Source organism: Cuculus canorus, chromosome 4, assembly GCF_017976375.1.
Source record: "Cuculus canorus isolate bCucCan1 chromosome 4, bCucCan1.pri, whole genome shotgun sequence".
NCBI classification, from domain to species: domain Eukaryota; kingdom Metazoa; phylum Chordata; class Aves; order Cuculiformes; family Cuculidae; genus Cuculus; species Cuculus canorus.
In genome coordinates this window covers 63,366,330-63,381,136 of record NC_071404.1, presented here as the reverse complement: position 1 = coordinate 63,381,136, position 14,807 = coordinate 63,366,330, and the positions used below count along the sequence as shown (strand labels likewise).

The following is a 14,807-nucleotide window of genomic DNA, read 5'->3' as shown; positions in this document are numbered from 1 at the left end:
ACTCAGTTCAGTGGGTTAAGTTTTACTTTTCTTTGGCTGAATTTTTCATAAGTGTAATGTTAGTGAAGAATGAGTAATTGTCTTTCCGAGGAATTGTGGATATTTGGGGGGACCATCATGAAATAAATGAAAAGCACTTTTGCAGTGTTTCTTTAAAAGAATGTCACCTGATAGTTTTAGAAAAAGCTGATGCAGCATCTGCCACTTCATATTGGCAGACAAAAAATCCACTAGAGGATTTCTGCATTCATTTGCCTTGGATATGAGGCGTTTACAGAGATGCACAATAAGCATGGCTTTTACTTCGATCTACTTGACTTTATTTTAAAAACAAAAACATGAAATGTGAAGATTTTGACAGAGTAAATATATACTATGAAATGTCAAAGATGCTAAATGGCTGGAATAACTTCTGAAGTGCATGACCAGAAGGGTAGCGCAGTTAGAGGCTGAGGGTAGATACATTTGCATATAGCCTATGAGGCATTAAAATTAATATAGTTTACCTTTCTAATTCCTGTATTGCTAAGAAGCCATATAATACCTGATTTCTTTATAAAAATGTTTTAAACTTTTGTGCTTCCTGTCTTTAATATAACTTTGGAGGGAGACGAAACATTTATGTGTTTTAAGTAGTGTTATTTTCATAACCGTTATATTCTTAACTTTTGCTGGTTTTCTGTTCTTGCTGAGTCTCACTGCTTTTTCCTTCCTTGCATACACTTTTTGCAGTAACAACTTGCTGGTGAGCAGGGCAACGCTTGAACATTTCTAGGGTCTGTGTGTAAACTTAAATTTACGTTGACAATACTTAATTAAACATCAAGCATACTAAGAGAAACTGTATATAGCGGGAGATGAGGGGGACTGCACTTCTGCTGTGAATTTTTTAACTGTTTTTTCTGTTTGTTTGCTTTTTGCAAGCCTACTTTTTTTCAAGTTATCTTAAGTATTACAAATAAGTCAACCAAATCAGAGAAAGGAATCCTCTCAAGAGGACTAAGAACTTTCACTGAACTTTGTTTCTTTGCTGCAGATGCTTCATACTGTATCTTTTAGAGCATTCTCTAGGTAGACTTTCAGGAATATCCATGCTGTTGCATACTGAGTAGAGAAAATCAGCACAAGTCCAGGGAGTCTGACCATTGCTCACTTGCAGGCTCTAATCTGTTCTGTTTCGTTTGGTCTAGGTTTTAAATGCAATAAAGGAATTGTAAAAATCAGCTCTACAGAAAGCTGCATTCAGCCCTTTTATGTAAACAGATCTCATGATGACAGAGTTCTTCTGCATTTATTAATAGTTCTCACTCCTTTAAAGGCAACAGTATGAAACTGCCATGTATTGAATGTAAATATTTGCATAGCAATTTCAAAAGATTTTTTTTTAGACTAGGAAGCAAAGAGTTTATTATAAAAAATATTGCTGCAGTCCCCTTAACAAAAGAAAAGCCTGGCAGGGAAACATCTATGGAATAATTAGCAGATGCAGAATGAACCACGGATTTCTGGAGTTGCAGTTAGATTTTCCATATGGTATTCTAAGCAGCAATTTCAACATGGTGTTCACAGAAAAAAAGATAGATTCAAAAAGCTAATTAGGAATAGTAAAGTAATAGCTGATGATTTTAAATTTCTTTCTTGGGGATCTGCGTCTCCACTAGAAATATTTCTGGGGAGGCTCAGAAAAAGGGAAACAAGTATTCCACTCGTCCTTACCTACGCTTTCTGGGAAACCTTTTAGCGTTTTGCCCTTATTTTAGGAATAAATGAGCCATGTTGCCTGTTACCCCTCAATCTTTCCGCTTGCGACTGAATTAAAAAGGACTATTGTTGATGTCAAATAGACATTTTGCATCAATACAAATCATATCTCTCAGCATTTTCTTTAAGGCAGATTCTAAAAGAGCCACTTATTTGGGGAGGGCTTTGCAAGTCAGCCAAGTATCTGCCAGCCCATTTTAATGCACTGTACAGCGTGCGCTGTACTGCCAGTCCATTTTAATGTACCAATGGATGAAATGTCAGGGTAAGTAAAACCAAGTAACTATGAGTGGATATGCTAAGTGCAGATAAGAATTAAGAATCTTGCAGCAAATCTGCTGAAAGTAGCTGTGCTTGGGCTCTAATTTTGAACACCAGATCAGTTGATCGCTGACAGGGCCCCATGAAGGTCTGCTTGGCACACATAGTGAAACTCTACCCAGAGCTAGTAAAAACAACATATGTTCCCAGAAGCTGCTTAGGAAGCTCTTTAAGCACTAGGGAATATTTGCAAAAGCCTTAGACGTTGAGGGTAGAAATAAGGACACCAATAACCTCCTAATGAAGGACTAGTCACCAGAACTATACTCCTACTTTAGCAATAGTGACTAAATGGATTAAGGCTAATACTGCTGTAAACAAGTGTAGCAGTGGTTGATATTCTGACCAGGATTGCATTATGGATAGAAATTCTCTTAATGGGAGGAACTGCAAGAGCAGGAGGTGTAAAGTGAATCTGTTAGTATAACAGATGTGCGAGATTCAGTGATCATATCCTGACACATTTTTGTTAACGTGCCTGCTTTACCCTTTTATGGTCTATATTATCTAAAAGACTATGGTGATGTTTCAGCATCTGAAGAGATATTGCAAATTATGCCTGAGCAAGCATTTTCTTGGAGACTATAAGATTCTTGTGGTCTAAGGAAGAATAGAATGACAAATTCAGGTGTTTCTGTTTCTGACACAAGTTACCTACAAAATATTAGTCAAATGAAAGAAATATATATATTTAGATCCTCTTGTTTGGGATCAGACAATTAACTGTATATTAGGCCATACATGTAATGCAAGTTGTCAGGAAGAAGATGATTCTCACTATGTGCTTCTTGGTCGGGATGCTTCTCCAGATATTGTATACATTTTGGAGATGGAACACATAAAATGTTGACCTGACTGCAGAAAAATAGAGCTGCCATGTTCTTGTGTGTGACAATGACAACCTGCTGCAGTGTTTGCTTCAAAGCCTCTGTAATTCTGAGCAGATCCACTGTCTATTCCTGATGTGCTGCTAAATGCTGCACTCCCTGTTGATGCTACTACATGTATGATATATTTGTGATATAAAGAGACTGACCATATTCCTTTTATTCTGTTGTATTGCAACCAGACTCTAGCGTACAATATGCATCACTGAGCAGTTGTGTACCTAGATGCAGGTTGTGGAGCTGTCTGTACTACAAATCTCCCTTCAGCTACACAATTGCAGTGTGGCTTTAAAATGGCTTTAATACAAACAGCAATAAACTGGTAGCAGCCCAGGCCTCAGCTGCTGGGATTGGTACCCAGGATGCCAGGCTGCCTTTTGTAGTTTGACACTGAAGTGTTGCTACTAATAGTATTCAATATGGCTAGATTCAGGCTACCCTGGATTTGCCTGCATGAGATGCAGTCCATATTAGCAGAGTCAAGTTTAGAACTTGGATACAGATACTATCATCTCTGACCTCAACGTTATTTTTATCTTGTTACAGAATAAATTAGAAACTTATTGTAAATAGACTTCTCAGCTCTTTATGCCATGATCTTATTTCTGCTTAGTCTTGGTGAGGACATTACTTTGTTTTTCAGGAAAAGGAGGAGAAGGGATTTGGAAGTCTTTTCTGTTTTACAAATTAATCCTGATAATGGTAATGAAAATAAGAAAGTTTAATCCAAGGATTCCCAAATTATTTGTATAGGTATTTCCTATCTGCTGCAACAATAGGTACCTTTCGAGCTGGACTGAACATCTTGATACCACTCTCTTTGAACTGGAATGTGGAGCATAGAGCAAAAGTTGTCGGTGCTGCAGCTCAGATTCAGACAGGCTTAGCAGGACCTTGATTAATTCCATTTTTCAGGAGTTGTATTGAGAACACCACAAGAGATGCCAGAGAGGTGTTGCAGCTACAGTAGCTTCCAGTTCTCTCCAGAATAACATGGTAGTTTACCTGTTGGGAGCTGCATTTGCTACTCTTAGCTGCCCCAGACTAGCTTAGGATCAGGAACAGAGTGACCATCCCCATATATCGCTGCAGGTGATCTGCGTGTCACTAGCTGTGTATGTATTGCAGCTGGGAACTCTCATCTGTTCCCAATTTTATTGTAAATGGTTACATAGTTTACATTTTTATCTACATTTGCAGTTCAGTAATGTAAAAAAAATCCTCATTCATCAAAGCTGGAAACAGGAAAACTAATTAAATGGATCCTCCCCACCCCGCATGGTGAAGCAGTATTATTATTACACACTGGCGCTAGCAGACACAAAGCTATCTCATAATGCTCTCGCTGGTATGTGATTAATGAGGAAAAGATGATATCTCTCTATATAACTCTTATTTCTAATACCGTAGATTGGTCTTAGTTTTAGCTTGAAGCAGACTGCAGTTTGCTTGTTGTTTGTGTGCTTGTTTATTTACCCAGATATAGGTGACTAATGATTTCCAGACTGTCTGGCTTTGTACACAATATGACTAGGAATGGGAAGGGGTTCCACTGCTGTATTTATGGGAGTTTTTTTTGGAGAAAAAAGGTGATCAATCCATTGAAACTAATGAGGCCTGATACTTTGTGAAGTCAAAGTATGAAGAAATGCTTGATGTACTGGTGATTTTAAAAATGAACAAAAACGCCAGCAACTTGAAATTAGCAGGTGTTTCCCAATTCAAAGTTCTCATTGTATTTAAATGGCTTTCAAAAATGTATTAATGCTTTTAAGTAGTATCTACGTAGAGGAAAAAGGATGATTTGAAAAAACAGCCCTTGGATAAATTAATGTATTTACTGAATCCCTGACTTTATTATAGGAAAACCCCAAACCTGGGAGACTGTCATTGAGAAGCAGTTATCTCAAGTAAAATTTTGGAAAAACAGACTAAGCCAGACCACTGAAAATATTTGATCAGCCAAAATCTCAAGTTTATACTAATCTAAATTTTGCTTAGTTTTATGTAATTCTGAAGTCAGAAGAGCATTATATTGAAAAAAAATATGGGTTTTATTTGTTCTTCAGTGAGGTGTAGGAGTTTGGAAGAAAGTATTGATTCAAGTATTGCCAAATAGAACTCGAAGAAAGTGAAAAATTATTTTCAAGTGGCAGCATTGTTTTCTGAGAGTAGCAGAGCCTTCAGTGTTGAGTTTCACTGGGGGTGATGCTTTGATTTGAAGATTCTGTTTGTTCCGTTTTACACATCAGTGTCTTGTAGGAGGAGGCTTGGAATATATTTTTAGAGCTCCTTCTTCAAAAATAAACTTAAAGGGTTTGGAAATGGATTGGCCATAACAATCTACGATGTATTGCTCCAGTGCTCCGAAAATTTATTTCCAGATACAAGTAATGAAATCTGAACTAATTTAATTAAACAAGGAATCTTTCTTATGCATTTCAAAGCACCTATCAGGTAATGGATACAGAGGTCCACAAAACAAGGTAATGTTGCCAGATGCTTCCAATGTTCAGCAGCGTCTCTGATGTTCTAGCTCAGCCCTTAGCCCAGCATAACTATTCAAGAGTTCTTTTGAACTTTATACAAGTTCAAAAGTTCCCAAATAGCTCATAACAGGCAAAGCAGAGTAAGCATGGATTTAAAAAACTGCGGCTTCTGTAACCTCTCCAGGAAGTAGTGTCTGTCCATGAACAGTGGAAACCTTGGATTACAGCAGATTATCATTGTGTGCCACAGTAACTCTCCTGATCTTAAGAATCAGAGAAACAAAAGTATTATATACTGCATATTTGGTCATATGATTTTATTTTTTAAAGTTCTCCATAGTTTGTGAATGCCATGTGTTTCAAGCAGGGTGATTAGCTAAGGGCTCTGGTTTCTGTAATAGTGCAAAAGGGGTAATTTTAGGGGAAAAAAATCATCCAATTTATATTTTAACTACATTTGTGTTCTGGAACAGGGTGTCATTAAATCCATAAGGTTTTACTGAATTGGATGAGCCAGCTGTCTGTCCTAATATGTACACTTTTTTTCTTTCAATGTTCTTTTATAATACAAGTGGCTTTTATTTTTAGACTAGCTACTCAGTGGTAAGATGGAAGGTTAGCCGTGTTGAAGTCAGGTGCTATTTTTGTTTCTGTATTAGGCTTCCCAGTTGTGCAGCAGAAAACAGAAAAGAATCTATTACACTAATTTTTGAGCTGCTGCAATTTATGCATCTATGGGAAAAGACATAATCCTTGTCTTGTAGCTGAAAATACTGTCATTTCTTTTTCTCTTCAGACAAACTGGATAATGGTCATATAATGAGCTGCATTTGTTAATTATCTGTTTCCAGCTTCCACTTATTCCATGTTTAGTAAGGCTGTTGTTTCTTTGTGCTGCTTTTGAAAGAAAAAAGCATGACCTTAAATTTCACTGTTGAATATACTGAAATAATTGCCTCTTGTTGAAGTAGTGGATAACACTGTGAGAAGGGTTGTTCTGTAGCGTTTTGTGTTACGAAGAGAGGGATGAGTTGTACATTGTGATTCAAAATTATTCAAAATTTCCAGAATTGTAGTCCTTTTCAACTGTAATTTTCCAGTTTCTGAATAGCTGCACGTAATCAGTGCAATACTTGAAATATGATTTCGCAGAAAGGGATCAGTTGTGCCCCTTGGAAAAAATGGTGAATGGATCTTGCCAGAAAGTCCTACAGTACTGGAATGCTTAAAGAAACAGAGGAACTCAATTTAACTTGTGCATATTCCCACAGCTTATTTTTCTTGCTGTCATTTCCATTGCAGCGAGGATGATCTATTTGAATTGCACCCAAATGCAATCTTCCATTTTCTACATGTATTCATTTTCCGAATTGAACTTCAAGTTGTTAAAAAATATATGCAAAAATCTGTTTCAAATTGAAGTAAAACTAAAATGTGATATGTGCTCTATTCTGTCATCTATTCCCAATAGTTGTGTGACTGTATGAGTTGTGGTGACCTGACTTGTCTGTTTATGCAGTCTTTCTGCATTGTCATACTGTGTTAGGCGTTGCCAGACTTCTTCTGTTTACAAGGCAGCAGGCAAAGATTTAACATTTCTGTTTTCTTTCTTACTCTTTAGATTCCCTATGGGACAGAAGAATATGTCTCCTCCCTTTTCACTGCTGTTCCTCATCATAGAGTATCAGTGAAAGGAAGTTAATTTTCTAATGATGACTGTAACAATACAACATAGCTATTGATTAAATAGTCGTTTAGGAAGCTGGCCTAGAAGAATTATTCTCATTATGGTCTTTATTTAAATGTTCTTTTTTATTATTATTATTATTCTTTCCCTGAATAAGTTAACAAGCTGCCTTTATGCAAGGCAGGCAAATTCAACATTTACAGTTTTTTAAAAACCAAAAACTTAATTTTTGTCTGCCTGTTTACTGAATTTAATAAACCTGAAGGGAAAGACAAAAGGATGCCAGATGCCAAATCTCAAATGGTAAATCCGACAATGTCTTGTGGAAGTTCTGACCAAGAAATCAGATTTATTATATAGATTTATTGCTGTGCCCAGCAGAGCTGGGGGGGGGCTCAGATCTTTAGCAACCTGTGTCTGTGCATAGCTTCGTGAATGCGAGTAATTCCGTTGTCTGCAGCAGAACGGGTCTCAAGCCTAAAGCTAACCAACTGCACGGGTTAAAAAAGGATTTTGTAGAGTGAGACCAAAAAACACATGAACTACCTGAATTAGCTGTAGAGAAAAAGGACCATCAATGTGCTTTCACAGATTAACTCAGTCTGTTAAAAAGGTCTTAGAACTCCTGAGTACATTGCAAACAAACAAACCCAATTTTAAAAAAGTTTGTTTTATCAAGAAACACAGGAATGTAATACAAAGGAAAATCACAGTCTTTAAAATCTGAAGTAAATTTGCTAGGCAGGATGCACGGTCATCTGACAAGTTCAGGTTATTAATTTTTTTATTTTGTAGCACAGGCAATACTTTTGCATTCTTTCTGCATGATCTGATCTCTGTTACTATGTTTAACATGTTAGTTGCAGACAAAATAACTGTGCATTTGAGCCTCGGAAGTAGAGTTATTTGACCTAATTCCAATTATTTTTAGAGAACAAAGGAGATTTTCTTTGTCCTGGTCTGCTAATGACCTTATGGGAGCTGACTTTTGGGGGAGGCATTGCATAGTCCTCATAGCTATAGCCAGTAGGAAAGCTGTCTAGAGTCTATCAAGCCCACGGTTATATGTCCGTAAACATTAGGACTTTCCAAGTCTACCCTGTAGCTGTCTTGTGCAGATGTGTAGCATTTGAGCTCTTCCAGGCATTGCATTAGAGGTTAGTAGCTTGCTTATCCTCCTCTTAGTGTTGTGTAAGTTTGTTTTATTTGGGAATTCCTAGAGAGATTCTGTAGTAGAGCTGTCACAGAAAACCTAAGCTTATGTGGAACAGAAGCTTTTGCAAGTGTCAAGTGCTTTTTCTTTATGCCAGCAGGAATCTTATCACTTGCCCTGATTTTCCAGGATTACTACGTATCTGATAGAGTTGTGGTTTTTCTCGTTCAATGTGGGCTTCCACACTTGCTTGGCTCTTGAACAGTTTCTTTTTTCCTTGCTTCCAAATCACCTAGCATAGTTGTCTTCGACACTTTGTCATTTCTACCAAATGGGGAGTATGTTGTTAATTAAAAAAAGAATACTGACAATTAACGGTTGTGGTTTATTTTTTAAAGGTCACATTAGGGGCTCATTAGTTTGACTTTTCTTTGTATTTCTACTTCCGGGGTATATTCTAGCTACCCATCTGGCTACTTTCTCACTGTTTGCTGAAGATGTGTCAGGAAATATGACTCAGTATAACCAAGCAAATAGCTGCCTTAAGCTGGTACTGAACCTCCTTTTGTGCCAGTCTGGGTTTCAGCCATGAAGGATATTGATGGCCTGCAAGTAGTTAAGAATATTGGTTGAACATATATGCTGCTTTTTGCTTGGTCAAGTTTTTCTGTGAAAGTGCAGAGACCAAGCTCAAGTCCCAAGGTAGGAAAATCTGTCTTAAAATCACAGCACTCAGTGGGAAAGAGTGGGAATGCCCTTTTCACCTTCCTTTTTGAGTTCCTGAGGCTGCCTAGAGGAAACTCTTGCTTTTGAAAGTTAAATCTGCCCCTGTTGGTTATGGAGCTGAAATAGAAACCAAACAACTGACCTGTTTCTGCGAAGTGCTTTCCTTGCGTTTTTGGCTTTAAGACATGCATAAACTCTTGAGATCTAAGCCCAACAGCTTCAAAAACACTGCAAGAATTTTAATGAGACTGACTGTATGGCAGTGAAGAGTAACTTTATTTGGAAAAGGATACACAAAACCAATGACTGCAAATATAGCCTGACTGGCAAAATAGACAAATATTTGACTTTTGCTTACTCAGAGATAAAAGTTGATGCAAGGGGCAAAGGTCTAAACCTTCAGGATGGCATTGCTGTAATCTGTCCCAGTCCAAGAGGAGCAGCATTTCCCAGCAGAAATATGGGCAGCTCTCACACTGAAAGCAATAGCAGGGAGGTTGTATCTAGATTTGTCATGCTGACATTTAACAAATTGTTTGCATTTTTTCTCAGCAATTCATGGAGAAAAACCCACTGCATTTCTTTAAGAATTTCAGCCTCAGATGCTTGTCACTACTGCTGAGCTGAAAACACACCCAAATCCAGCTGTTACTGTGCATGCCAGTTTTCCCAGTTTCCCTTTTGCCTCATATATTATGTGTTTCCTTTCAAAAATATTTACACCATATCCTGTTTTCTTGAAGTCAGTAGATAAAAATATTTCTTCCATTGTTAAAAAAATGTAAACAGTCTTGCATGTCTGGTTTTGATGTTTTAGTTCCATTTTCAGCTGGTGTAGAGAATTTGTCATTCAGAGAAGCTTTCCCTGGACACAGGGTGCGGCTCTTCAGACTTTAAACTGTACAGTCCTGTTGGTGCTTACTTAAATTGAATCAGACATGCTAAATTGAGCCCAACTATTTATCTTTAAGCTCATCCTTCTACATTTAGAATGAAGCATATTTTTACAATTTATCCAGTCAGCTCCTCGCTAGAGGGTGTTGTTATATGGTTGTGGAGCTATCTTTAGTGCTAAAGATTTTAGAAGAATTGAATTCTTTAATAATTCTTCAAGTGTTTATAAAACCCCTGTGATGTCAGTCTCTGAAATTTTCTTAGTGTTTTTTTTTTCCTGTGAAGGTTGGAGGATCTTATGAATGAAAGTTTGTTTATATAATTAAAATTTTTTAATTGTAGCCTCATCATAAGAACAGTTATTAAATACCTGTTGAATTCTGCCTATAAAAGAACAATCATTATTCATGTTTCATCCAGTGGGAATGTGTCTTCTGCTCATTAGATTCAGAAGCAGAAGTAGGGGTTGGTGTGAATAGCATTTCTAGGCCTGTGTGATGGTAATGGAAAAGGGATTTCTGTGTGGATTACAATTTATATGTTCTAGTCCAGTAGCTTTATCTGACTGAAGAAGTATTACTTTGGAAATTTTATATATATATAAATATATATATTTATAACTTTGGTTATAAATATTTGTCAGAGATATAAACCTATTTTAAAAGGTAAATATAATGGGTGTATGTGACACTGCAGCATTAGACAGCAGAGGATCAGGAAATTGATTTTTCAAAGAGAGGCATTTCTCTCCTGTTTCAACACCTTGTTTTCACATTTTGACTTGCATTTTTGTCCATTCCTGTGAGTCTGTGCTTTTTTTTTCCTTGTAAACCACATTTTTACAAAACGTGTGATTTTGAAGTGTTTTTACCAATAATGGTCATGCAAACTACTGTCAGTCATGCCACTTCTGTAACATTATGCATATTTAATTATATGTAGTGCTGTTGTAAAGGTCTTTGTTTTTTTCAAAAAGCTTCATCCATTCAGTGTCCCGAGATTTGCTCAGTTGTGAAGCAGGGGGAGTTCTGTGAGAAAACGTTGCTTTTTCGTTAACAAGTAATTTGAGTTTTGAATTATTGGATGTTGATCCTCTTGCATGCGCGTTTGGGTTTCTTGCAATTGGAGCCAATTACAAAATTAATTTAGGCTCTGCTAAACGGCAACATTTAACTCTCACTTGCTCTAAACCGCACTGCAAGGGCAGTGGGGGCAGGAGTGGAGCCGTGATGGGTAGGTAGAGCTTGTGGAAATGACACCTGGTTTTGGGGGGCTTTGGGTGTGAACTTGTGCCTTGGAACATGTTTGCCTGTCTCCAGCAGTGCGACTGGGGTAAGTGTTCTGAAAGCTTTCTCACAGCTTTTCCTGCAGTGCTGGGTTTGAATTGGTTGCTGGATTCCTGAAATCTGTGGAAATTATAATGTCCTGTAGAGAGAGTTATTAAGTAGAGGGGAATAAAACTCACGTTAGCAAAACTTCTCTTAAATTTGTGCAGCCTTTTGAATCCGGTTATTACTGCCTCTTTGGTTAACTAGAAGCAGTGGTTTCAAATACAGCTGAATATGTCTCTCGTCAATGAGAACAGATTGTCATTGCAGTGGTGAGATAACAGTAAAAAGATTTTGGTGATGGCTGGAGTCCTTTGGCTGCATAACACAGCGACACAAATGCTGGATGCTGCATGTGGCACCGTAGTGAGGATCTCGCTGTAAGGGCACCGGCTGGTATTCCTGGGTTAGCTGCCATGACAACTGCGCTGCTGGTGAATGCCCTGTGTGGGTGTTCTTGCAGAGAGCTGAGGGTCATTGATATTCTGAGTGTTTCTCAGAATACTGCAGGCAGTAGAGACCCCTTCCTGTAGTTCTGCCAATGTTTACTATTAACACAGTGGGTAAAATATGCAAATGGTGTTGACAGATATCTGGAAAGGAGAAAACCTAGTTTCCCGTAAAGCAGTTTTGTTTTACCTCTTTAATTATATGGATTTACCAAATGGTTCTAGCTTTACTCGCTTCTACACAGCTACATTTATTCCTAAATGTCATTTGAGCGTGCAATGTTAAAAAGAATAGGGCAGCAATTATACAGTAAATTTTTAATCCATTTACATTTGAAAAATAGCTTGCTATCCGCAACCCCCCTTTTTTTTCTTACAAGGGAGTTAGAATGAGTTTGGTGGAATTTCTTACCGTGGCACTTCTGGTTTTAATTGTTTCTAAGCAAGCACTTGCTCCTTCACAAGCTGACTTTTATTGACTTTTGAGGAGTGAGGTTTTTTTCAAGGTCTTTGGTTTTGTGCTTTTAAAGAATGTCTAAACTATTTTTCTTTCTGCTATCTGTCCTTCTTTAAATACATTGTAACATCATTACTGGTACAATTAGGAACAGACAGCTGCAAAGAGCATGGGAGAAACTCTATATTTCTTTTTTCCTTCAGTATGCAGTACCTTTTAATAAAAGAGGGAATTAATTTTTTTTAGCAGGATATTAAAGCATAGAAATTAAATGTGTCAGAGCATAAAAAATTAAATTTGTAGATGCAATCATTTTAACTGAACAGATTTTCCCATAAGCACTTAATGTAAGAATACAAGAAGCTTTGATATTTGAGCAGTGTTGCATTCTTGACACTGAGGTTTCCTGCACTAGCGGGAGATCCACAGTACTTGAGAACTGGAGTGTTTCTGTTGCTAGAAAAGAACATTATGGTATCACTGTGAAAAGGAAAAACACTTATTAATTGTTGCTGACTAACTGAAGATTTCGTATTTTAAAGTACTACATTTGTTTATTTTGCTTTGTATATTTTGCTGTCAAGGTGACATGCTTGCAGGACTTCTTTGGAGATGATGACGTCTTTATTGCATGTGGACCTGAGAAATACCGATATGCTCAGGATGACTTCGTGTTGGATCACAGCGGTAAGACTGTATATCTGAAACCCACTGAAATAGTCAACTTGATTGAGAACTTGTGTGTTGTGTTCCTTGCTCCTCCTCCTTGCCACCCTGTTCAATCCTCATGAATTTTATACTTTAGGAAAATACACATGAGAATATATTTTCCTATGGATTAAAAAGTTTTTCCAAACCATTATCTGGATTCTGTAATTCTGCTAATATGCATTAACAAACCTGATCTATTTTCTTAGAAAACAGATTCTGTCCCTAAAGTTACGTGGAAAACAGCATTGAATTTTAAAATGTTTAGTCATGGATCTAACAAATCTAAAATCTGTTAAAAACATTCACTTTTGGCATCTGTGACTATAAGATGACTTCCATGTTGCTGTCTTCATAAGATTTTTGAAAAATCACATCTGTAACCACACTCATTTCAGGTCTTGAGTTCTCCTGCGAGACTATCCACAAGTTCCAGTCTTGTCCGCTATAGATAAATGCTGAACCTGTTTATATTGTGAGGTTATAAGAGGGCGTTGGGTGGGAAAGGAGGTGAGACAAACTGGGACTTTGTGCCTGTGCTGTCTGTCGTTGACAAATCATGAATTTAACTTGTTTACTAAGGTTGTTTTCCTGTAAAGAAAACTCTGCTAGGGAGTTTTAGAATTGTTTGTTAGGATATGTATGTTCGGGTTTTTTTCTTCATGTTCATAGAATTATAGGATAGTATGGGTTGGAAGGGACCATTAAACGTCATCTAGTTCAACCCCCTGCAATAAGCAGGGATATCTTCAAATAAATCAGATTGCTCGGTGCCTTGCCAAACCTGACCTTGAATGTTTCCCAGGATGGGGCATCTACCCCCTGTCTGGGCAACCTGTTTCAGTGTTTTACCAACTTCATCATGAAACAGTTCTTCCTTATATCTAGACTGAATCTACCTTTTTTTAGTTTAAAACCATTAACCCTTTTCCTATCACTGTAGGCTCTACTAAACATGTTTTTTTCTGTCTGTATTGGTTCAGCTGTAGAATGACCTGATTATTCTTTATGGAAAAAATAATCTGTGATAAAGAAAACTTGCCTTGTGAAGAATCAATGAGTTATTTGAGAAGAGTTTCAGGTTGTGTATACAGGGGGAAGGGGACAACTTGCCTTGCTTTCAGGTAACTGGAAGCAAAAGCACTGGCTGTTTTTCTGATTTTTATAAATGCCATGATTTCATCTTCGGATACATCAAGAAGTATAGATATATATGTAACCACTGTTCCATACATTTTGATGGATGGAGGATACAGCTGGCTCCCATTCTGTTGTTATTACCAGCATCCTAATTTTCCAGAACTGCACAATTGTGTTGATTCAGCCAGAGTGGAGGTGACAAGAAGGGTATTTTTTGTAGCATAGTTTTAGACTAGCTAAGGTGTGATTTTATTCTTCTGCAGGAATGGAAGAGCGTGGTTGTATTAACTCATACTGCAAATAATAATTTCCCTTGCAGATTTTAAGGCCTTAATTTGCTTTTCCCATTAGACCACACACAGACTAATAGGGCTTATTTCCTTTCTAAGAACCCAATGGAGGGGTTTTTCCTCCTTTTGTCCTCTTCAGCTTTGGTGGTCCCTCCTTCCTCTAATAATAGGAGATCTTCATAGAGAAAAGCAGGCTAGGTACAGAGTGGAAAATTGCTTTACTGGCAGGGCATGCAGCTCTATTTTTGATGGTTACATGGTGTCATAATGATGGCATTGATATCGTAGTGATGAATAACAGGGACAAAATTTGGCGGGAAATTTATATGATTCCATTGGAAGTGATTTACAGTGGGTGCTCAAGCACAGTGATGTTGCTATAAGCTAAAAACTGCTTCACAAAGTGTTATGGGCTGGCACAAACCAGTATTTTCCAACTGAGGGTAAGAAAACATCTATATTTGAACATGCGTCCACTTGTACTGAGGGAATTGATGGAGCTGACTGACAAGTTAGA

The 14,807-nt window shown here is 37.5% G+C and overlaps 1 protein-coding gene across 4 annotated transcripts in view; it reads left to right on the top strand.

The window, feature by feature from the left end:
* The window catches only part of DCLK2 (doublecortin like kinase 2), an 83,543-nt gene that overhangs the window by 28,923 nt on the left and 39,813 nt on the right, over window positions 1-14,807 (top strand). For all 4 annotated transcript variants that reach the window (XR_008449660.1, XR_008449659.1, XM_009568622.2 and 1 more), the window contains exon 3: window positions 12,737-12,839. Coding sequence is in view for 2 of the 4 variants with exons in the window: in XM_009568622.2 (XP_009566917.1) it covers window positions 12,737-12,839 (103 nt within the window). In the remaining 2 variants the exon portion in view is untranslated. The remainder of the gene's footprint in view (window positions 1-12,736; window positions 12,840-14,807) is intronic.